This window comes from Ctenopharyngodon idella, chromosome 21 (genome assembly GCF_019924925.1).
Source record: "Ctenopharyngodon idella isolate HZGC_01 chromosome 21, HZGC01, whole genome shotgun sequence".
NCBI classification, from domain to species: domain Eukaryota; kingdom Metazoa; phylum Chordata; class Actinopteri; order Cypriniformes; family Xenocyprididae; genus Ctenopharyngodon; species Ctenopharyngodon idella.
This window is the reverse complement of record NC_067240.1, coordinates 4,055,046-4,079,654: the sequence shown is the minus strand read 5'-3', so window position 1 is coordinate 4,079,654 and position 24,609 is coordinate 4,055,046. Positions and strand designations below refer to the sequence as shown.

Genomic DNA, 24,609 nt, shown 5'->3' with positions numbered 1-24,609 from the left:
GCCAGTCAAGGAGCACATCCAACCTGGAAAGAGCTGAAGAAAGATGCCATGGGGCTTTCACAACAGACGCGACTTGCGCGAATAAATCACGCTATTCACGCGTAGTTGGACGCTTGAACATTTTGAGTTTACTCGTTTCGTTCGCGTGTGAAATTCACTTCACAACAGGCGCGAATTTGCGTCATAAGAGGGGCTCTCCCTCTCCTTTAAATATGTGTTCCTCAGACTCTTCCACTTCCTCTGAATAAAAACATCAACTCGTCAGCGGGAAAGTAGTTGTAAAATACATCGAATAAGCTAAATTTGCCAGCTTTAGCTAGCTTGTAGTCTCAATATGTATATATATATATATATATATATATATATATATACAGGTGCTGGTCATATAATTAGAATATCGTGAAAAAGTTCATTTTTTTATTGTAAATTATTTAAAAAAATGAAACTTTCATATATTCTAGATTCCCTACATGTAAAGTAAAACATTTCAAAAGTTTTTTTTTTTTTTAATTTGTTGATTAGAGCATACAGCTAATGAAAGTCCAAAATCCAGTATCTCAAAATATTTGAATATTTACATTTGAGTTTCATTAAATGACCATCCCTACAGTATAAATTCCGGGTATCTTTTGTTCTTTGAAACCACACTAATGGGGAAGACTGCTGACTTGGCAATGGTCCAGGAGACAATCATTGACACCCTCCACAAAGAGAGTAAGTCACAGAAGGTCATTACTGAATGGGGTGGCTGTTTACAGAGTGTATATCAAAGCATATTAAATGCAAAGTTGACTGGAAGGAAGAAATTGGGTAGGCAAAGGTGCACAAGCAACAGGGATGACCGCAAGCTTGAGGATACTGTCAAGTAAAGCCAATTCAAACACTTGGGAGAGCTTCACAATGAGTAGAATGAAGCCGGAGTCAGCGCATCAAGAGTCACCACACTCAGACATCTTCAGGAAAAGGACTACCAAGCCACTTCTGAACCAGAGACAACGTCAGAAGCATCTTACCTGGGCTAAGGAGAAAAAGAACTGGACAGTGAACAGTGGTCGAAAGTCCTCTTTTCAGATAAAAGTAAATTTTGCATTTCATGTTGAAATCATGGTCCCAGAGTCTGAAGGAAGACTGGAGAGGCACAGAATCCAAGCTGCTTGAAGTTTAGTGTGAAGTTTCTGAAGTCAATAATGATTTGGGGGGGCCGTGACGTCTGCTGGTGTTGGTCCATTGTGTTTTATCAAGTGCAAAGTCAATGCAGCCATCTTCCAGGAGATTTTGGAGCACTTTATGCTTCCATCTGCTGACAAGCTTTATGGAGATGCTGATTTCCTTTTCCAGCAGGACTTTAGCACCTGCCCACAGTGCAAAAACCACTTCCAAGTGGTTTGCTGACCATGATATTACTGTGCTTTATTGGCCAGCCAACATGCCTGACCTGAATCTATGGGATATTTTCAAGAGAAAGATGAGAAACAGTCGATCCAACAATATACAGATGATCTGAAGGCTCAATAGTGCCTCAGCAGTGCCACAGGCTGATCACTTCCATGCCACACTTCACTGATGCAGTAATTTGTGCTAGGAGCAAGTCATTTGCTGTAATATGTCCTGCCGATCAAGTATTGAGTGCACAAAAGAACATACTTTAAAGAACTTGAACTTTTCTATTTTGCAAATCCATTTTTTGATTGATCTTAGGAAATATTCTAATATTTTGAAATACTGGATTTTGGACTTTCATGAGCTGTACGCTCTAATCATCAAATTTAAAAAAAAAAAAAACTTTTGAAATGTTTTACTTTACATGTAGGTAATCTAGAATATATGAAAGTTTCATTTTTAAAAATAATTTATAATAAAAAAATGAACTTTTTGATGATATTCTAATTATATGACCAGCACCTGTATATATATATATATATAGGTCAAATTGGGTAAAGACCGTTTTTTACAACTTACCAGATTGTTCGACCTCCTCACTCACTTTCTTCCAAGCAAGATCCTTTTTATTCCTGTTTCTATAAAAGTACAATGATGTATCGTACAGCGACGATGATTTTGTCCTCCATTGTTGTTTCAGATGTCTCACTGCGTCGTAATCACGACACTACTAGAGCAAGCTCCTGATTGGTTAACGCGGCACGAATATTCGCCACAGTTCAGATTTTTCAACTTGCGCGATTCGCCCGAAACGCTCAATTCGTGCCGCAGGATGTCTATTCGCATCTTTGCATTGACTTAACATGTAAATCACTATTTAATCACATGATAATTCCTTCATAATAACACAGTAAACTGTGCTCTATTTTTACAGACTTTCTTAGAGTGTATAGCACACTAAAACCCAATACACTGCTTAAAACTATAATTGTTAAAAATGTGTAGATTTACTAGTTAATAAGAAAATACATAAAATGTAATTGTTCAGAAATGTGTAACTGTTCAATAATTCAATGTTGAATTTAAGAATAAAAATATCTTATCATAAATATGTTGTTTATATTACTTTTACAAATAAAATATATGTTTATATTATTTTTTATGAACAAATCTAAATTAACATATTTCAAATCATATTTTTTATATGCATTGCATTCTATGCAATAACGCAGTTTTGCATCGTGGTTACGTGATGACGTCATAAAGCAATGACATCACAACTTCATTTAGCAACTTTTAGCAACAAATCCACCCACCTTTAGCAACTTCACCTGAAAATTGGAACACTGGAACACACACACACACACAATGCATAACTAACTCCCTTGCTCACAGCAATAGCCGCTTTTCCATCGTCGGGCCGAACGCTTCTTAGGGGCCGTTCACACAGAACGTGTTTTTCTATTCCAATGCGCTACTTTCCCATTGTTTTTCTATGTAAACACGCACTTGACGGACGTGGATGACCGTTACGCTCGCGTCTTTTGCAGTGCCTCGCAGGAGCGCCGCGTTTTTAAGACGCCGTGTCAAGTTAAAAGAATTTCAACTTTTACACGCAGCGCCGCTCATCAATGTCAGTTCCAAAACAGTGGACCAATCAGAAGAACTCGGAGGCGGGGCAAGCGTTGCGAGCTTCTGTTTACAGTAGCAAGTTGGCATGACAACTGTTTTATTTGACGGCAACATGGCGGAGGAGGCGCTCATTATTATCTTATTTTTTTCCATGTCAGAACTCGTTTCTATCAATTCTGCTGTTTGCCTATTTATGTTATTTCCGTTATTGTCGTTATTGCATCACGTCTCAAAAGCGCGTCTCGAGACCCTCGCGTTCTACGCTGCGCTTTTTTAAAAACCATTCCTGAGCGCTGCGTCTCGCGTTTTTAGACGCAAAAACGCGTTCTGTGTGAACGGCCCCTTAGAATGGTAAGGAGGAACGGTTACAGTTGTGTTTCCACTTGAGCCCGGCACGATTACTAACCGTTCTCGGCACTGTTGTCTAACTGTGCTGAATCGTGCTGGTAGAATCACTTAAGTGATGTCGGCACTCAGGATTGGTCACTTGTCTGTTGCCTGGCTACCAGTTTATCTGTAGCTGGCTAAACGCTCTATTTGAACGACGTAAACACGAATTAATAATAAAATTAAAAGAAATATCTGATCATCCTCCATAACGCGGTCGCTATTTACATCTTACATCATCAGTAAACTGTTGCGTTACCAAGGAAACGACTGAAGTTTTTGTATTACATTCAGAGAGCGGCCGCTATCAGCCCCACAGTGGAAAACGGTACCAGCCGGCCCGGATCGGCACGGAATGGAATGGTAGTGCAATGAGAACCGTTCGGCCTGACGGTGGAAAAGCGGCTAATGAAGAAATGCTTGCGTGCTTAGAAACTCGAATAAGACAACTAGAAAACCATCAGAAGGTAGGCACTAAGGCATTTGAATAATAATGCCTACAAACAATTACCACAAATAAGATTGTGGATCAAAAATGTTGAATTGATATTTATGGTCGATAGTGGGGCCGCAATCAGTGTTATTAAAACACAAGAGCTCACATTAATGCCAAAGTTAAGTCGAAATTATGTCTGGTCAGTGGGCACAAACACTGAAAGAAAAATATAAAAATATTCTGTTCCATTGAGATGTGAAGATGAAACTGGCATGATATTCAAACATTGTTTCCTGCTTTCAGATGTATGTCTAGTAAATTTTTTGGGGCGAGATTTAAAGATGCACACCAGGAATGTCTTTTTCTAGGGTATATTGAAAAAGTCTACTTAAAAACCCTAATTGAACTAAGGCCTAATCCTGGCTTAGCCTAAGCCCTGTCTGTGAAACCGGGCCAATATGTTTTTTGCATATGGAGAATTCTTCTAAGGTTGTTTCAGGATTCTATATTGAAGGATATTAGCAAAGTATAAAGATTTAAAAATTACAATTAATTAGTATTTGAGGGATGCACTGTGATCCTTAAATAGAGCCTTTTAATATGTCATCAAATGATTCCTATTTTAAATATGCCCAATACGATTTTCTGATACATAAAAATTGTTACGCTGAATGACATTTTAGTAGGTGTCATGGTTAAAAAAAAAAAAAAGAAAAAAAAAAGAATGTATATATGAATGTACTATAAGAATGTATAGTCATTCTTTTTTGCTCAGAAAAATATAAAATTAAACAGGGTACATTCTACAAGATTTTTTATTTTTTTTTAAAGCTGTATTACATTTTTTTTTTTTTTTTTTTTGATGCTTGAAACCCCCTTTTCATCTTTGACCCTAAAGCAGAGTAAGTACTTTTAAGTTGTAAAGAATGTCTGCAAAGTATGTTTGCAAAAAATAATTCTGAAGGTTTTCTTCTTGAGTTTCTTCATTAAAGAAATAAAGAAAATAAAGAAAAAGTAATAACACTACAATACAAATATTTTTGTGAAGTAAAAAAAAAAAGTGTGTGTTTGGGGGGGGGGGCTGTGCAGTATTGATTCGGAGAGGAGGGGGGCCTTGGCGTAAAAAAGGTCGGGAACCACTGCCCTAAAGTATTACAATAGCTGCAATTCAGTATATATGACCAACACATACAAACTGGATGCACATGATTCATTCTGTTTAAACATCCTGTTTAAACAGTTTCATTTTCTCTGAAATCATTAATGATCAGACTTTAGACACTGTAAAAGACAAAATCTTTAATGACCCTGGAACACATCAGAGTGAGTTTAATCATTTTAATCACATTTGCAAGCACTAAAAAGATCAAAGTTTTAAAAAGATCAAAGTATCATGCCAATTACACAATCAGTTCAAAGATAATCGATACAAAACAACAACTATATATATGAGCTGGGAAGGTTACTTTTAAAATGTATTTCACTACAGATTCCAAAATACATGCTTTAAAAAGTAATTTGTAACGTATTTCATTACATTACTCAAGTTTAGTAACTTAATCTAAATACTTTGGAATACTTTGAAATACTTAAAACAGGTCATCAAGTTAATATGGTCCTTTGTGTTAAGTTTACAACCTGTGAATAAAAATGACCACTACCCATCATAGGATTTGGTTTTCCGTTACATTTTATTTTTAATATCAGTTACAAAATATATATCAGCAGTTTATTAGACAATCTGTGTTGGTAAAGAATTTCAATATCTTATAAACAAATTATGAAAATATTTGTTTCTTTTAACATCACATCCATATATAATAACTATTGATATGTCATTCCTAAATTATATTTGTTAAGATGTGCATCAGAGGGATAACAAAATATTAAGTAACAATAAAATATTTTTAATAATATAGGTTGTTTTATAGGTTGTCAGAGTCAAATCGACACAGTGGTTTAAATTGTTTTATTAACAAAGTTTGTTTGTAACATTTAGAAAGTTTATAAAGAAAATGTTGGCCTATATATAGCTGACTCACCTATGGTTTCTCAACAGTTTTTTTTTTTTTTTTGCATCCCTCCACCACTATTATTCTCTTTTTGTTTCACAAGAAAGTAATACAGGTTTGGAAAAAAATATGAAAAATGTCATTTTGTGTGAACTGTCCCTAGTATAATTAAGTTTCTATTGCAGCAAGCATCCTGTGTGTGGTCTTGCAACGTGATCTCATGAGAAAACGTGTGTATTTTTACGTAAATTGTGGTTCTACCACACCTACATTTACTTACGTTTTCATACACACAAAAACGTACAACATTGACGTATTTATAGCACTAAAACGTAAAAATACTTACGTATTAACAGCAAAAAAAAAAAAAAAAACGTAAATCATGTAACGTAAAGTGTGAATGTATATGAATTCCCATGTATTAATATTAAATATCATGGCTTTAATGATTTAACGATGTTTTTAGTCGAATTTATTGAAAGCAGTTTACTCATCTACTTAATATGAAATAACATTTCTGTTCGTGACTTGTGCTGCTCATTTCGGAGGATTACATAATGTTAAACAAGACTACAATTTGAAACCTTATGAATAAAATTTCTGTAATTGTTTAACCATTTTGTAATATTTAGTTTGTTTGCTGTGAGACACAGAAGGCGTTTTCTCCTATGCAGCGACTGACAATACAACCATAAGATACACCAAAGCACAACATAAATTCACAAATCACATCAATTTTATTTGTTCGCTGTACTCCAAATCTTTAGAATCCATATGTTTGTAAGGAACAGATCCAAATTCAGCCCTTTATCCATCGATCTTCATCTTCATTCTCAGCAACAGCGACAGTCACAGTCAAAGCTCGCGCTCATTATGATTCAAATTTGAAAGTAGTGCCACTCTCGAGAAGCGTTACGACATGGTTTACGGCACTGATATCGAACGCTCATTGGTTCTCACCTGCTTCATCACAGATTGCGACATGCCGTGTTTCAGTGGATTGACATTTGAAATGAGTGCGCGCCTTCACAGAGAGTAGCCGGATTTATCATATTTTCATGGATTAATAAATTAAATTCTGCTCTATACCCTATAAAAAACTATTGCCGCCAGAGAGGACTGTGACTGGAAGAAAAAAAAAAAAAAAATCATTGAGTGCTGATAGGTATGTGTTGATGAAGATATAACCGTCACATAGTCTCTTGATTCATTGAACTCATACTGTGTTTAATCCTTTGTTACACTATTAACAGACTAAAATCTTACATTATCATCACTGTGAAACTACAGCAAGAGCTCCAACAACAATCAGTTAAAAATTTTTTTTTTTTTTTAAACACCATGAACCAAAAAAAACAGCATTATTTAGACACACAGATATCAAAAATCAGAACATCAATCTCAACAATGGTGGCAATAAAAAAGGACCATTCAGCTGTAAAATTTATTCATGCTGCAATGCATGCTGGGAGTTTTGTATTATGCTGGCACCCAGCATGCATTGCGACATTAAACTTTTGAATGTCACCATTGTTGAGATTCATATTCTGATTGTTGATGTCTCGGCTGTCCAAGTTATGAAGGAGCTAATATTTTATGCACTATACAACTTCAATATTCTTCTACTGATTACTGAAACATTGTTGTTTTTATGTGTTGAATCACAGACATAGTATAATCAATAAACATAAAATACCCATTAAATCAAAGACTAGACACAGAAAGAGATCAGTGAATTAGACAAGTCCAAGATGATTACAGCATCATCACAACAGCCAAAAGACCTGATCAACTTCATGTTGGCTTTTTCCTGCCGTAACAAATGTGTTTTATAAACACTCAGTTACAGCAGCCAAAGAAAGCTAACGTTAAAGAGTCAAGAGCCCAACTAAAGCAGACACTGGTCACCACAATGGTTACTGAAAATTTAAATAAATTTTTATTTTCAATAAAACATCAACATCCGAATCTGTTCATTCTCAACAGAAACTTCTGTACATGTATGAAAGAAATAATGTCAAACTGGTTTGTAAACTGGTTTCACACTCAGTGTGGCTGAAGTCAGCTGTAGTTCTTGTGTTGCTTCTCTTTTTTCTGGTCTTGTTTCTCTGTCCTTCAGTGATTCTGCTTATCAGGTGTTCATCAGTGTCTGAATTCACTCACTTCTTTTTAATTCACTCTCTCAAATGTACTATATTAGTGAACTAATGTAGGGAATAGTGAATGAGGGTATAGGGTGTGATTTGGAACAGCCTCAGAGTGTCGACTTTGAGAGCTGTTAACTCACAGTATATTCCTGTAGGCTACTTTCTCGAAAATGACAAATATTACCCAGAATGCATTGCTTTCTACAGTATATCCCTGTTTTAATGGAAAATGGTTTGTTACTGTCAGAATTTGGCAGTTTTTTACAGCAAGGTTTAACAGTGTGTGTGTGTGTGTATATTTTATATATATATATATATATATATATATATGTGTGTGTGTGTTTGTGGGTGTGTGTGGGTGTGTTCTTCAAGGGTAAAAATTAAAAATCTCTTTCTGTTTCAAGATGTGCCTACTTTCATTTTCTCATGAAGATCCTCCCCTTTTGATAAGCTATATAATGGGCACTGAAACAGGTGCATAATTACATTCACCTCCTGATCAAAGATGGATCTGCAAATCTCAGTTTTTCTTCTCTTCATTCTTTTCACTGCAGGTACAGAGACAAATAGTGTTTGTGATGTTTTTGATTACTAATACAGATCATTAGATGTTCTCTCTCACTGTCTGTTTTATTACTACAGGACACTCTCTCAGCTGTTATGAGTGCAAGGGTCTGAACGGTTCTTGTGCAGATCAAACGGTACAAACTTGTCATAGTGGATATTCTCAGTGCATGAGTTCAACAGGAGTATCAAAATTTGGTAAGTCCAATATGATTGAAATTTACTGTTATATTTGACTGATGCTGCCACTATTTTCTGGTGCTGCAACGGAACAGCTACTCGTTTTTCTGGCAGAATTTATGATTTCAATCACAGAATAATGCACATATATTTCTGATATTTAATTTATTTTCTCTCAGATTGTTATGATTTTCTGTTTTTTTTTTTTTTTTTTTTTAAATGTTTGAAATGAGAAACATGCTACATTTTGACATATTTATAATTAAATTTTCCATCTAAATAATGTGCAGTGTAACTGGTCTTTCCTGTATCATTCATGTTTTTTAGGTGAGGTTAGTGGTAAAGTGAAGACTAAAGATTGTGCTTTTGCCTGTCAAAGTGGGTCCTTGAACTTAGGATATATAAAGACAACTACTTCCTGCTGTGACACAGACAAGTGTAACCTCCAAGATGCTCCAGGTATTGTCCTTCAATGATCATGTGCAAATAACTATCTTCTTTAAAGTCAACACTCATTTTACTTCCAAATGACATTCAATCAGGAAATAAAACACAAGGATGTGGCTTTTTTTCATGAACTGACTGAATGGAGCAGCTAAAGGAGATTTATTTTATACCGAAAATGTTATTAAAATAATACCTGTTTTCCTCCTGTAGATCCCTCTGACATCCCCAATGGAAAGACATGTTACTCCTGTGATATTCAGAGCTGCACAAACACATTGATCTGTTCAGGGGACGAAGACCACTGCATTCAAATAACATGTGAGAATTTGAAAAATTAAGAAGATTAAAGTCATGATCTTTTAAACTCTCTTAGGTTTAAACATTTGACACAGATCACATATACCAACGTCCCACTTAGACTGAAGTAACCTTTGTTTTCTTTCTTTTCATCAGCAACTTTTGGAGGCCAGTCAACGGTGCTAAAAGGCTGTGCCTCTAAATCACTTTGTGATGGCATAGAATTTGATCTTGGTGTTGCGAGCTTCGCATGTTGTAAGGGGAACCTGTGTAATGGTGCTCAGAGTGTCAACCAGAGATGGGAGCTCTAGCACAATTCTATGGCGAGTCGATCATGCTGTGGATAACCTACTGAAGGAGACAGTTGTGTACTTTTATGTGAGAGAAGGGGTACGTTGCCACCACAGACTTGTGACACCAACGTCTAAGAAGTACATCGCCACCACAAAAAATTAATCTTACTCTCGTTTTTTTTTTTCTAGCTTTTCTTATCTTTCCTTTGTTATGTTTCTTATCAATCATTGTTAACTTTTTCTTTTACTTTCCTGTATTCTGATGACATTGAATATATTCTTGATATATATTGTGTAGCTATTATATACAAAGTTGTATGTTATTGTCATCTATTGTTTACAAGCATAATAAAAAAAATGTATTAAAACTATTTACTCACTTTCTCCTGGAGATTAAGGACTATGTGCAAGTTTTATTTCACTATATTATTATAATATTTACTGTAATATTTATTTTCACAATTATTAACAACAACTTTAAAGATAAACACAAATTCAGTAATTATAATCTATAAACATAATATTCTGGAATGTCATTCTGTGCTTTTACTTTTGATTTCTTAGGTTTAGGAAAACAGTGTGACTCATAATAGACTATCAAACTCAAGTGGATGCACTACTCTAACTTATTTCTTACATTTATAATTATTACTAAAAAGAAATAGGAAAGAAGACTTTACTTTTATTACTTACCTTTTGTCATTTGCAAGATTTTCCTTCACTTGAATAATTGTTCTGTGTTTTGTTGTTTGTCTTGAAGTGAAGTGCAGGATTTTTGTAGGCTATCTTATTACAAACGATTACTATAAAGACTTGGAAAAAAATACAAAATAGACAATGTTGTTAAACAATATTCAATATTTCAACATGAATAACAAAAATACAAGAACAAGTATTAAAAAACAACAGTGATTGATTTGATTGTTAGTTTCAAATCAATAGCCTACTCTCAGATTTATTGAAATCACTGCCTGTTAAACAAAACATTACAAAATTAAAAATAAATAAATTAATGAATAAAAATAAACTTTAAAAACAAAATTACAAAAATAAGGATGAATGTTTCACAAGTAAGATAACACATCAGCCTTAGCAGCTAGCAACAACAGTCATTTAAAATTCAGAAATGACGTAAATAAAATATTATAAATATTATAAACATTAAACATTATTTGATATTTAAAAAATAGCCTTGGATATTTCACCCGCAGTCTGTTCTAGCCTGCTTCCCAACCAAATTTTTTGGGTGAATTATCCCTTTAAGGCTCTGGTCAAACACCGTGGCTGCGTCCGAAAACTGGAAAATGCTGCCTTCGGAGGACACATTTCAAGGCAGGAAGGCATCAAGGATGTTTGCACATGACGTCATTGCTGCACGCAAAATGCGGCTGGAGGGCAAGCAGTGATTTTTCTATATAGGAATCCTATCACAAACTCAAAATTCCTTTGTTTGGCGTCGTTTATGGTTGCTCAAATCTATCAAACCGAGAAACCACAATGAGCTTTTATCGTTTACGTAACATATCGTTTTTTAACTTTAAAAGTTGTCACCTTCTATAGCGTTTTGCGTCTGCCGATACTGAAATGAATATGGATACCCGCTTACCTTTTTTGTTTTTGACTTGGTTAAATAATCACATTCTTCATGGTATCGGTTGCAGGGAAGAGAAGATATTTTATCCCATTGCATGATCATTTGCTGTTTTCACTTCAGTTTTGTAGAATTCCGTTTACAATGTTGATCTGGTTACCGTGAAAACAGTGTCACGCGCTGCTGCTTCAGCCATCATATGGTAGAAAATGTCCAAATAAAAAAAAAGAATGTGTTCAACAAGCTGACAGAAGTCGATCATTTCTTTGTTGGAAGGGTGTAAATGTAACTGTAGTTTTAATGTTTTCTTTGTAAATATTTCCCATATGACCACGGAGGAGAATCGGAGGGGCATTCAGCGGACAGACACCCTTTATTACAGTCTATTAGCCTACAGACACCGACACACTGTATTATTATGATTATGATTTATTTTTTGTATTTATTTCAACAAATGACAGCTAAAATCAAAATAGAAGCTTGCGAACAGTTTTGAAGTGGCTGTGTGCAAGTTATACTCATTCACAAGCCGAGTGAGAGTCATACTCGCAAATGTAGTGTTAATTATTAAACCAAACAAAATACAATGCTTTCAGTATGCCACAAGAGAGAAAGTCTATACTATATCTTGCTATCGACAATAGCCAAAGATATTGTCAAAAGCATCAAATATTGGCAATATTAAAGAGAATTTTGCATTTCCAATTAATATAGGCCCATTACACTCTTTAGTGTATTATTACTATTGGGTTATTTTTTATTATCAAATAATATTATGTAAATTTGCCCCGCAATAATTTCGGCACATCACCGCATAACTGACGTGCTGTGAGGAAAAAGATATAGGCTATCAGCTCCACTTTGAAAGTGTTTTAAACTTTTTTTTAGGTCTATTGTACAATGAATTATAGGCCCATTCTTAAAATTATTAACAGTCTATAATATTTCCTAATGTGACGTGGCGTTGATGTTATAAAGAGTTAAAGAAATTATTACTCAATGTAACCGGGTGACGTATGGGTTTGGCACTACAATTCCCATAAGTCTTTGGGGCAATTATAAGAATTGCGTCATTACGCGGTTGGCGTGCTATAAAAAGACGCACGGAAGTATAGCGCGTCCTCGTTTCATTCATTTATTGACTCTGGAAATAAGCGTGAGCTTGCATCAGGTAATTTGGTCTTAATAGTTACTTTAATGTTTTAATTGAGGGCTGTGCCTGTTTTGAGCAATGAGACACTTATATTTCATGCTGCTCATGCTTACAATGGTTTGGGTCTCTAGGTCACCTTTATGTGATTTGAATGCAGGGTATAAGGTAGTCGTATGTATTTGTTTTATCGAGGTAATGGGTTTATGTAAAGATAATAGTAGGTTAATTTGGGTGGGCAGAAAGTCGTTTTATCTTGTTGTTGCATTTCAGAAGCCCTTGTGTGTTGATGGTGATTGGCCTGGTGATGCAGTCTTCAGAGTGTTGAATGAGTTTAATCGAATTAGGTAACAACAAGTATTATTTAGTTTTTATTTATTATATGTTTGAAGGTGGTTGTTTTCATGAAAGTTTGTTTTGTAGGTTTCTTTTAAAGAAGAACCGTCTGGTTGATTTATTCTTCCCTTTTCTTAAATCCAGTTAATTTAAAGGTATTTGATTAGATTAAATAATTTGATTTATGCAAATGTGTATTTGTTATTAATAAAAGGTTTTTATTTTGCAGGATTAGCACGACTATTGTTACTATTTGTTTTCTTTTCTTTTTTTTTCTGGTGAATTACCTTAATTTTCTTTTTTTGATATTGTGTATTCATATGATTGTATATTTTCAATTGATATTTTTTTCTTTGTTTTTTTTCTCTTTAGTTTTTCATTATTTCCGTGGCAGCTGCAGGGTCTCCTCCAAGGGTGTGACTGGCACTGGTGAGGTGGTGGGCATTCCTTTGTGATTCCTGGTGATTTATTTATCCTCTTGAGTGCCGTGGATTTTGTGCTGCATTTGGAGTGTGCATTGCAAGTAGTGGCTCTATTTTTCTACACACGTATGGTTGTACCCTGTTGGAGCCCTGTGGTTTGTCATAAATTTGTTTTGTTTTTGTTTCTCCTTGCTGAATGATGTGTCCCAGTGTTTTAAACATTTAATGGTTTTTATACAAAATTTGGTATTTACTAATGTGAATAAAAGCTTGTACAAGCAATACATTTTCACTACAGTCTGTGGCCAGTTATTCACCCATTTGTGGTGGGTTTCAATTTGGCGTAGTCGGCAGGGTCAAGGAAAAAAAAAAAAAGATCTCATTTGGTTTTTTTTGTTTTGTTTTGTTTTTTTTTGTTTTTTGGCCACTGTAGTGTGTGGATTTTATTTTGGGTTTTTCATCATTTGTTGTTGGTAAGTAATAGGTAATTGTACTAGTAACAATAGTCGTGCAAGAAGGCAGCTGTCTTGACTACCCTAGAAGCCTTTCTCTGTTGCATATTCTGACTTCCCTTTGAACTTCCCAGTATGTCTGAAGATGTGCAGCAAGAACTAATGGACCTGCGCGAACAGCTGCGTACCTTACAGGCATTGAATGACCAACTGAGAAGTCGGGAATCAACATCCAGTGGTCATGTTTTAAATCCATCATCCTCCACTAATATTAATACTCCTCCAATGTCTTTCAACAGGGTGTTGTATGTCCCTAGAGAGAGAAAGTGCCCACGTTTCTATGGACATTCTGATTCATCATCTTTGAGTTTGGAGGAGTGGATTGAGGAGGCCACTATGTGTATTGAAGGTAGAGGTTGGTCAGACAGGGAACAAGTATTGTTTTTACTGGATCATTTGGGGGGGGAAGCAAGGATGGAGATAAAGCTTCGTCCTGTTGTTGAGAGGGAAAAACCAGAACACATTTTTAATATTTTAAGGAATATGTATCATGGTAAACAGACTTTTGTCCAGTTACAACAGAAATTTTATGAGCGTAAGCAGCATGAGGGGGAGTCTTTGACAGAATTTTCCCATTCTTTAATGTCCTTAATGGAGGTAGTTTTAAGCCGTAACCCAGGAAGCGTTCCTAATGCTGATCAGGTACTACGAGATCAGTTCGTAGAGCATGTCAGAGATGTTACTCTGCGACGTGAACTTAAACGATTTGTGAGGCAAAAGCCTTCTTGTTCCTTACTAGATGTAAGGGGTGAAGCAATTAGGTGGATGGAGGAAGGGGAAATGGTGACAGTTACATCGGTGCCACAACCATGGTGTAATAGAACTCAAGGCAGAGTAGTCCAGTTTGATGGAAAAATGAACCAGTTTGGAGAATCATCTGAGTTGAATGAAATTAAAGACATGCTTAAAAGTCAACAAAAACAGATAGATGCTATTAATAAGTGTCTTAATGACCTTAAGCCTAAGTCTGAGAACAGTTCCCCTATTTCTCCTAGAACGAACACTCGAAGGTGCTTGCGCTGTAATAAGCTTGGTCATATTGCCAGATACTGTCGACAGCCTTGGCCCATTGATACCAGTTTTATGCCACCAACAGCTAATGTCAGTGAAATTTCTGCTGAAGAGCCTTTAAACTAGTACCCCCTGCTGTCATGAGCCAGACAACGGAATGGGGTAGTAACGGCTCAAACGCATCTGTCCCAGTGTGTCCATCTGTTTTACAGCGTATGGTTGGTCAGTGTCCAACGGTAACTGTTCAAATGGGGAAAGTTATTGTTCCTTGCCTTTTGGACACTGGTTCTATGGTGACTACGATAACCGAATCTTTTTTTCATAGCCATTTTAAATCATTGGGTGAAGAGGCCCTTAAAGAATGTAGTTGGCTTCAGTTGAAAGCTGCGAATGGTCTTGAAATCCCATATATAGGATATTTTGAGATTGATATGTTAGTGCTGGGACACACTATTCCAAGAAGAGGTGTCCTGGTAGTTAAAGATCCAGGCAAGGGTGTGTTACATCGAGGTAGGGCGCTTACCCCAGGGTTGTTGGGTATGAATGTTATAAGCCAATGTTATCATGAGCTATTCGAACAGTATGGTTCAGCGTTGTTTTCAGCATCTTCCGTTAAACAAGCAGAGCCGGGATGGAGGGATGCTCTATTGGAATGCCAGAGAGCAGAAAATGCCCATACAGCTGGGTTTATTGGCCATGTGAGAGTGCAGACTGACTACCCATTGCAGATTCCAGCAGGCACGTTAAGGTTAGTACCTGCCCTTTGTCCAAAAGGTTTTGGGTATGATAATACAGTTGCATTATTGGAACCAGAGGAATTGGGAGGCAATGGGTTACCGTCGGGTGTTTTGATTTCCCCTGCTTTGCTTCATTTAAAACAAGGCCTGGTCTTTGTCCCTGTGGTGAATGTTAGTACTATTCCTGTAAGTTTGCAATCAAGGACTAGATTAGGAACAGTGGTTAGGGTTGAAGTGATTCCTTCACAGGACCAGAGTTTTTGTTTTAAAAAAATGGATAACACTCATACTGTTTTAGTTCAGTCTCAGGTGTGTACTTCTATATCAGAATCTGATATTGAACTAGAATTACCAGGACTCTCTGAAGCTGAACAGGGGCTAGTTAAGGACCTTTTAGCCCGATATAGTGATGTTTTTGCAAAACATGAGGGTGACCTAGGATGCACTTCCTTGATTGAACATCGTATTCCTCTTTTAGATGATATTCCAGTGCGCCAGCGCTACCGTAGACTTCCCCCAAGTCAGTTTGAGGCTGTTAAAGCTCATATTAAGCAGCTGTTGGATGGTCAAGTCATTAGGGAGAGTTGCAGTCCTTATGCCTCCCCTATAGTACTGGTTAAAAAGGATGGCTCTCTTCGAATGTGTGTTGATTATCGCCAAGTGAACGCTAAAACTCGTAAGGATGCTTTCCCTTTACCAAGGATAGAAGAGTCTCTGGATGCGTTGTCTGGTGCTAAATGGTTTTCAACACTTGACTTGGCTAGTGGCTATAATCAAGTTCCAGTAGCGGAAGAGGATAAGTATAAAACTGCTTTTTGTACGCCTTTTGGTCTTTTTGAGTTCAATAGGATGCCGTTTGGATTGTGCAATGCACCAAGCACTTTTCAGCGATTAATGGAGAGAATTTTTGGTGACCAGAGTTTCCAATCCTTGTTGTTGTATTTGGATGATGTGATCATTTTTTCTTCTTCTATAGATCAGCATCTGCAGCGCCTGGAAATGGTACTAAATCATCTACGACAACAAAATCTTAAGATTAAACTTAGTAAGTGCTGTTTCTTTCGTTCGGAGGTTCATTATTTGGGTCATGTTGTCTCTGCTGCAGGAGTGGGAACTGATCCTGATAAGGTGGCAACTGTGGCGAACTGGAGACGACCGGGGAATGTGCAAGAACTCCGGTCTTTTCTAGGATTTGCCAGTTATTATCGGCGCTTCATTAAGGGTTTTTCTGGTGTTGCAGGGCCTTTGAATCGGCTGGTGGCGGAAGTTAGCCGTAATCAAAAAGGCAGTGTCATCAAAGATGTGCTTGAAGGAAAGTTGGACGGAGGATTGCGAGTATGCATTTCAAACACTGAAAGGGTTGTTGACAAGTGCTCCTGTCTTGGCCTATGCAGATTTTAGTAGACCCTTTGTGTTGGAAGTGGATGCAAGCCATCAAGGATTGGGAGCTGTTTTGTCACAAGATCATCAGGGTAAACTTAGACCTATTGCTTTTGCAAGTCGAGGCCTACGACCATCGGAGCGAAATATGAAGAATTATAGTTCAATGAAATTGGAGTTTCTAGCTTTAAAATGGGCTGTAGCTGATAAGTTTAGAGACTATTTGTTGGGACACAAATGTACTGTTTACACTGATAATAATCCTTTAAGCCATTATCAGACAGCCAAGCTTGGAGCATTGGAACAACGTTGGGTCGGACAGCTTTTGATTTGGAGGTAAAGTATAAGCCAGGACGATCTAATGGCAATGCGGACGCACTGTCCAGACAGTATGCAGCTTTGATGACAGAGATTTCGGTGACAACATCTATTCCAGAAACGGTAAGAAAATGTGCTAATACTCATGAGTCTGCATTGACTGTTGAAACCATTTCTGCTCTTCCCCTTCAGTCTAAAACAAGCCTTCGGGAGTTGCAAGGAACAGATCCAGTGATTGGTCGGTTTCTTGTGTATTGGGATCGTCAGAGACCCCCTACACGAAAAGAGAGGAGTTTTGAGTCCCCTACAGTGATTGAGTTAGTCCGTCAGTGGAAAAGGCTAATGAAAATGGATGGTGTCCTGTATCGACGGTTTCAAGCCCAAGATGGATTTAAGGAGTTTCGCCAGGTCGTACTACCTCAGACCCTAAGGGAAGAGGTTTTGAGTAACTTGCATAACGATCATGGCCATCAGGGGGTGGAGCGGACTGCTAGTCTGGTCAGGACACGCTGTTACTGGCCTGGGATGTATAAGTTTATTGAGGACTGGTGCAAACAATGTCAGCGTTGTACTTTAGCAAAGGAGGTTCGACCAAAAGTTCGGAGCTTTATGGGTCACCTCAGAGCAGAAAGGCCACTAGACATCTTGGCCATTGACTTTACATTATTGGAACCTTCTTCCAATGGAACAGAAAATGTTTTAGTCATGACAGATGTCTTTTCGAAGTTTACCCAAGCTATACCAACAAAAGATCAGACCGCACAGACTGTGGCACGAGTATTGGTTGAGCGTTGGTTCCATTTGTTTGGGTTGCCAAGGCAAATTCACTCTGATCAAGGTCGATGCTTTGAGAGTAGAATTATCCAGGAATTGTGTAAAATATATGGCATTGTCAAAACACGTACAACACCATATAGGCCCCAAGGAAATGGTCAATGCGAGAGATTTAATAGGACAATGCATGATTTATTGCGAACCCTTCCTGCTGAAAAGAAGTACCATTGGCCAGATTTTCTTTCACAACTTGTGTTTGCTTACAACACTACAGAACATCAGTCAACTGGTTATTCTCCATATGTTCTTATGTTTGGGGAGGAGCCTCAGTTGCCAATTGACTTCATTTTGGGGCAGGATAATCTTGATCTTACTGGAGAACCTTGGATAGTACAACATAAAGAAAATTTGGAACAAGTTTTCAAAGGTGCTAGAGCTCGCCTGCAAGCTGCTGCAGCTCAACGGGCTCGATTTAACAATGAAAAGGTGAATTGTGATTCTCTGCAAGAGGGTCAGTTGGTGTATCGAAGATCTCACAAGGTAAGAGGTAGGAATAAAATTCAGGATGTTTGGGATCCTACCCTTTATAGGATTGTGCAGAGCCCAGATGGTTTAGGTCCAGTGTATTCCATATGTCCGGCGGATGGGAGTGGGCAAGTTAAACGAATACATCGTTGTGAGTTGCGTCCGGTCTGTAATGCTACAGAGGATCCAGGGTTGCCCCCTCATATGAGAGATGAAGAGCTCAAACCAAATGAAGACCTCATTTTAATGGTATCCCAGTCAACAGAGGAGGTACATTCACATGATGAATGTACAGGAAATGTCTTGTCTGGTTCAGGTAGGAGTCAAAGTAGTGTGTTACCAGCTTCACAGTGTAATGGGGAACCAAGACGCACCCAGAGATCAACTGCAGGATGTCATCGGAACCCATATCATCTCCCTCAATCTGTGTGCATTAATGACCAGATAGCTCTCCCTGTGATAAGGCCACCCAATAGTCCCCAAAGTTGTTTGTTTAGGCCATGGGTTTGAAAATGATTTATCGCCGGGGCGTCGATTCTTTTTTTTTTTTGGGGGGGATGGGTGTAACCGGGTGACGTATGGGTTTGGCACTACAATTCCCATAAGTCTTTGGGGCAATTATAAGAATTGCGTCATTACGCGGTTGGCGTGCTATAAAAAGACGCACGGAAGTATAGCGCGTCCTCGTTTCATTCATTTATTGACTCTGGAAATAAGCGTGAGCTTGCATCAGGTAATTTGGTCTTAATAGTTACTTTAATGTTTTAATTGAGGGCTGTGCCTGTTTTGAGCAATGAGACACTTATATTTCATGCTGCTCATGCTTACAATGGTTTGGGTCTCTAGGTCACCTTTATGTGATTTGAATGCAGGGTATAAGGTAGTCGTATGTATTTGTTTTATCGAGGTAATGGGTTTATGTAAAGATAATAGTAGGTTAATTTGGGTGGGCAGAAAGTCGTTTTATCTTGTTGTTGCATTTCAGAAGCCCTTGTGTGTTGATGGTGATTGGCCTGGTGATGCAGTCTTCAGAGTGTTGAATGAGTTTAATCGAATTAGGTAACAAGTATTATTTAGTTTTTATTTATTATATGTTTGAAGGTGGTTGTTTTCATGAAAGTTTGTTTTGTAGGTTTCTTTTAAAGAAGAACCGTCTGGTTGATTTATTCTTCCCTTTTCTTAAATCCAGTTAATTTAAAGGTATTTGATTAGATTAAATAATTTGATTTATGCAAATGTGTATTTCAGTTATTAATAAAATGTTTTTATTTTGCAGGATTAGCACGACTATTGTTACTATTTGTTTTCTTCTTTTTTTTTTCTGGTGAATTACCTTAATTTTCTTTTTTTGATATTGTGTATTCATATGATTGTATATTTTCAATTGATATTTTTTTCTTTGTTTTTTTTCTCTTTAGTTTTTCATTATTTCCGTGGCAGCTGCAGGGTCTCCTCCAAGGGTGTGACTGGCACTGGTGAGGTGGTGGGCATTCCTTTGTGATTCCTGGTGATTTATTTATCCTCTTGAGTGCCGTGGATTTTGTGCTGCATTTGGAGTGTGCATTGCAAGTAGTGGCTCTATTTTTCTACACACGTATGGTTGTACCCTGTTGGAGCCCTGTGGTTTGTCATAAATTTGTTTTGTTTTTGTTTCTCCTTGCTGAATGATGTGTCCCAGTGTTTTAAACATTTAATGGTTTTTATACAAAATTTGGTATTTACTAATGTGAATAAAAGCTTGTACAAGCAATACATTTTCACTACAGTCTGTGGCCAGTTATTCACCCATTTGTGGTGGGTTTCATCAACTTTGAAACTATTCTAATTCACAGTCGCGACTACGCCACTCGGGAAAGACCCACAGGTTCGCCTTCTCACAAAATAACCCAGAGACATGAATACCTTGAAATAAAATTTAATTAATACAAATTAAGATTATACACAACAAGTGCAACAAGCTGCCATGAAATACATACAAAACAACAACAACAACAAAAAAGACAAGAATACGCCGGGATTCAATAAGGCCCGTACTACTGAATACCCACACATGCACAAAACCACATATTATTAAATTATTAAATACCAAACAGAATGCTCGACTGCAAAACAAACAGTAATAATGCAACAAACTTAAATGCAAATCCAAAAATAATGAATGCAAACCAAACAAATGTAAGACTTAAATACAAAACATACATTAAAGCAAAACGAAGTAATGAATACAAAGCAACTAAATCAACTGACTGCAAACACAAGACTTACATGCAAAACATAAATTCAAGCAAAACAAAAATTAATGAATACCAAACATAATAGTGAATGCAATATTAAGGCAAAACAGATTAATTAAATATCATGTAAAAGCAAAACAGCAGTGTTGAAATTGCAAATCATGCTGTAGTCCCTGCTATAAGCCATGCAGAGCCGGGAGCACAAAAGCAGGCACGCTCACAGGACGGTTCAAACACCTAGGACACAGAAAAAGTTATAACCCACACTAATACGCCTTTATGCGTGCTAGAGAGACAAGAGTGGGTTGTACATACATACCAGATAATGCGAACCACATCATCTATCCAGCAACCCTTACTTTAATAGATCGCATACAAGCAGCAGCAGCAATCACCCAAACAGGCGTCACCCGCAAAGCTCAAACGCCAGCTTCACGAAGATTACTAGTAGCAGACAACAAACTGTTGAAATCACTATTAAAGTGTAAAACACCGACAATCTAGATTGAAAACGCCAATAAATACATACCCCTCGTCCAATGCAACGAACTCCGGATGAATATGACGCAACACCCTCGCCTTTATATGCTTTATATATACACTCACCTGACTAGGACACCATAATTACATAGAGGGTGTGGTCAACCAGACAGCAGCAAACCCACAGAAATAACTGAATTTCACCACACTAACACCACACAGCTTTAGACTAACGTACTTCAAGCACCAACTTTAAAAAACAACTTTAACACGAACAATTCTTCTCATTTGTTTCACTAGGACCACAAGAGAAATAATGGAATAAATGAAAGGGTTAGTTTTATTGAAATTTGTTTGTTTTTTATGTCACCATCATGGTGATCAGTGTTTACTTAAGTTGGGTAGTTTGACTTGTCTTTGTAACGTGAAAGTTTCTCTGGTTGCTGTAACTGAGTTTGTTATAGCAAAAAAAACAAAAAAAAACAAAAAAACAAGAGAAAACATGATCTGATGCTGTGGCTGCTTCATAATTAAGATATAATCATTGTGTAGTGGCTTAATTCACTGGTCCTAATAACAAACTTAATAACATTTTGATTATATAAAGCTCAGTCATTAGGTCAGTGAATTAAGCCACTATATGACAATTATATTCTTATCATAAAGCAGCTGATCACATTTGTCTTTCTTGCCATAACAAACAGCTACAACAGCCAGAAAAACACTAAAGTCAAGAGTAAAACTGCCTAACTAAAGCAAACGCTGACCTTGATAATGGTGACATCAAACAAAACTTATTTTCAACAAATCATCAACATCTAAACCTCTGGTAATTCTCAATAACAACTTTTATAGATGTCAGAAATAAAGTCAATCTGGTTAGTAATAGGTGAAGCTGGTAATGCTGTTTGTGGAGTTGTGCAATCAGATCTTGAGAGATTTAATGTCTTTTATCTTCAGTTGATTTCATCTAAGGCTGTGGCTGAAGTCGTAGTTCTTGTTGTTCCTCTGTCCTTCAGTGATTCTGCTCGTTATCATCTAATTATCTCATTAACTCCAACACCAATTCAGTGTTACATTTAACAGCCTGTAGTGTTCATACTGAGTAGTGTTCATTTCATCTGGGCTAACCCATGTGGGGCCTATATGGGTGTGCTGGTTGGGAGGCGTCTGGCTAACGGGACGTGACAGTTAAGGGGTTAATGGATTATTTCGAAATGGAAATGAAGATTAAATGTTAAGCATTAACTGCAACAGTTGACATTTTCAAAACAATGAATGTATTGTGTAGTATGATAAATCGTCTGTGCTGATAAGAAGAGTAAATATTAAACTGAAGTGTTTTTATGTGTTTTTTTACAAGATGATATGTAGGAGAGGTCTGTTTGTTTAATTCATTCATTTTGTGGGTCACCATTATGCTGGAGATAGTCACTAAACCCCTGTTAATTCTTAAAAATAACTTTTATAGATTAAGTCAAAGTGGTTTGTAGTAAATATAGCTGATAATGCTGTTTTTAGAGTTGAATCATTCTCTGCTGAGATCTTGAGAGATTTAATGTGGAAAAAAAAAAGTATAAAAGGTTATTGTGATTTTTTTTATCTCGCGGCCATGCTCGGATATATGTAGGGACACAGCAGAGCAAACAATGAGCGAACAGCCTAACCCATGTTCGTCTAGTACAGTTTATTACTTGTGCCCTATTAAAATGTTTATAAGCTAGCCTGTTGTGAGTCATCCTTAATTTCTGGTTTATTTCGTATATAGCCAGTGTTCCTGTTAACAAGCTACATAAGCTACATACCTGAGGAAAATGTTTTACACGTACTTACTTTATAGGTACACTATGATTATCGAAAGTTACGGTGTAAATTCGTTGTAATTACGCAGTACTTTCCGGGCTGTAATCTAAAGTGTTACCCAAGAATATTATTATATTATTTTTCAAAAGCTTCATTTTGCTTTTGTGATGCATATCATCATCATGTAAAGCTACTGTCTGTTTCAGACTGGATGTGAGTGCTGAAGTCACTGGTAGCTCTGGCAGTGTGTGATTTGGATATACATAAAGGCTGTTCTCATTGAGTGCCAAGACCCTATTTTAATCATCTCAGACAGCAGACATTCACTAAATTTTGTTTTATTAGAGTTGATGAAAAGCATACAACTGTAAAAATAAAAACAATCCAAATGAAACACTAAAAAATATGACATATTTAATTTGTTTACATGCACGTCACCATTAACCAACATCAGAGAACTGTGAACATGAAAGTGTGTTGTTAAATTACTGAAATACTAACTTTATTAATCTCAGGTGGACTCTTTAGGTCAACAGAGTTTGGCTAACAAAAACGTTTGGGAAACCCTGCCCTATAATGTTGAAGATCTGAAATGGTATCATTGTATGTGTACTTGTAAAATGAATAATATTTTCAAATCTTAAACACAATTAACACAACATTATGGATCATAAAATTTTGGATGATTTCACATAGGCTACCATTATAAAACTCATGATACGAAAGTAGGTTGTTTTTTAGTGCAACGTATGGTCAAAGAACAGACATGATGTATGCTTTATAAAAATATATATAAATGTGTGTGTGAGAGAGAGAAATATTTATTAATAATTATTTATTTCTCGAAACTGTATTTTACTGTTAACTAAATACAACCTGTTTTTGTTGTCGAAAACAGGATGTGCTTTTTTGAGGGTCCATTTTAAAGGGATATTTCATTAAAAATAAAAATTCTGATGCCCGTATTTTATTTCAAAGTTGTATGACTAATTATTTCATGGGACATATTTTGAAAAATGTGTCAGGATATTTTTCATAAAATGGAAGTCAGTGGGCAACAATATTGGTTCCACTGGTTCCCAATGTTCTTCTTCACAAAAGAAAAGAAGTCGGGTGAGTAAATGATGACAGAATTTTCATTTTTGGATGGACTATACCTTTAATCTATTATAACTGATTAGTACTTTGAGACTAGTGATTTCCAAATAGGTTGCTTTTGTTAAAGTAAAAAAAAACAAAATGTGACAGATCCAAGTAAATGTGCAATTGTGTTACTTTAGATACAATTTTACATAAAATCCAGTATATTATGAGAAAACAGGACAAATGTGTAGTTTGGTGTTGACAAAGGAAATGTGAGCCTTACCGACGTGGCTGTGGAGGCTGGGAAACACTGACTATAAAATAAATAAAAAATTACACAAATACTTACACCAGGCTAGCTTATATAGGCTACATTTTATTAGGACACAGATACATAGAAGTTTATTTCAGGCATTGTTGTCAACACTCTGCTGTAGTCACCGAATGGCAACAAGGTATACAGGCTATTAATCAAAAT

The 24,609-nt window shown here is 36.6% G+C and overlaps 3 protein-coding genes and 1 long non-coding RNA gene across 15 annotated transcripts in view; 2 read left to right on the top strand and 2 right to left on the bottom strand.

Moving 5' to 3' along the window:
• LOC127503778 (long neurotoxin homolog TA-bm16-like) overlaps positions 1-24,609 on the bottom strand; it is an 85,061-nt gene that overhangs the window by 20,517 nt on the left and 39,935 nt on the right. The window lies entirely within an intron of this gene.
• Positions 8,399-10,166, top strand: LOC127503769 (CD59 glycoprotein-like). Its single transcript, XM_051877891.1, has 5 exons — positions 8,399-8,548; positions 8,637-8,756; positions 9,066-9,197; positions 9,396-9,503; positions 9,639-10,166. The coding sequence occupies exons 1-5, from the start codon at positions 8,500-8,502 to the stop codon at positions 9,791-9,793; spliced, it is 564 nt and encodes a 187-aa protein (XP_051733851.1). The 5' UTR covers positions 8,399-8,499; the 3' UTR covers positions 9,794-10,166.
• On the top strand, positions 12,037-20,291 carry LOC127503750 (uncharacterized). 11 transcript variants are annotated; one of them, XM_051877863.1, is made up of 6 exons: positions 12,037-12,537; positions 12,651-12,684; positions 12,790-12,863; positions 12,940-13,007; positions 13,082-15,545; positions 19,517-19,752. In XM_051877863.1, the coding sequence occupies exon 5, from the start codon at positions 13,862-13,864 to the stop codon at positions 14,921-14,923; it is 1,062 nt and encodes a 353-aa protein (XP_051733823.1). In that variant the 5' UTR covers positions 12,037-12,537; positions 12,651-12,684; positions 12,790-12,863; positions 12,940-13,007; positions 13,082-13,861; the 3' UTR covers positions 14,924-15,545; positions 19,517-19,752. The 11 variants fall into 11 exon arrangements, with proteins under 11 accessions (XP_051733823.1, XP_051733819.1, XP_051733824.1 ...); XM_051877859.1 differs by having other exon boundaries at positions 12,651-12,711; XM_051877857.1 differs by lacking the exon at positions 12,037-12,537 and adding an exon at positions 19,950-20,291 and having other exon boundaries at positions 12,544-12,863; positions 19,517-19,590; positions 19,664-19,731.
• On the bottom strand, positions 20,417-21,311 carry LOC127503794 (uncharacterized). The gene is made up of 3 exons (XR_007927216.1): positions 21,295-21,311; positions 21,085-21,209; positions 20,417-21,002 (listed from the first exon to the last, which is right to left on the bottom strand). It is a non-coding gene; the product is annotated as an uncharacterized LOC127503794 (long non-coding RNA).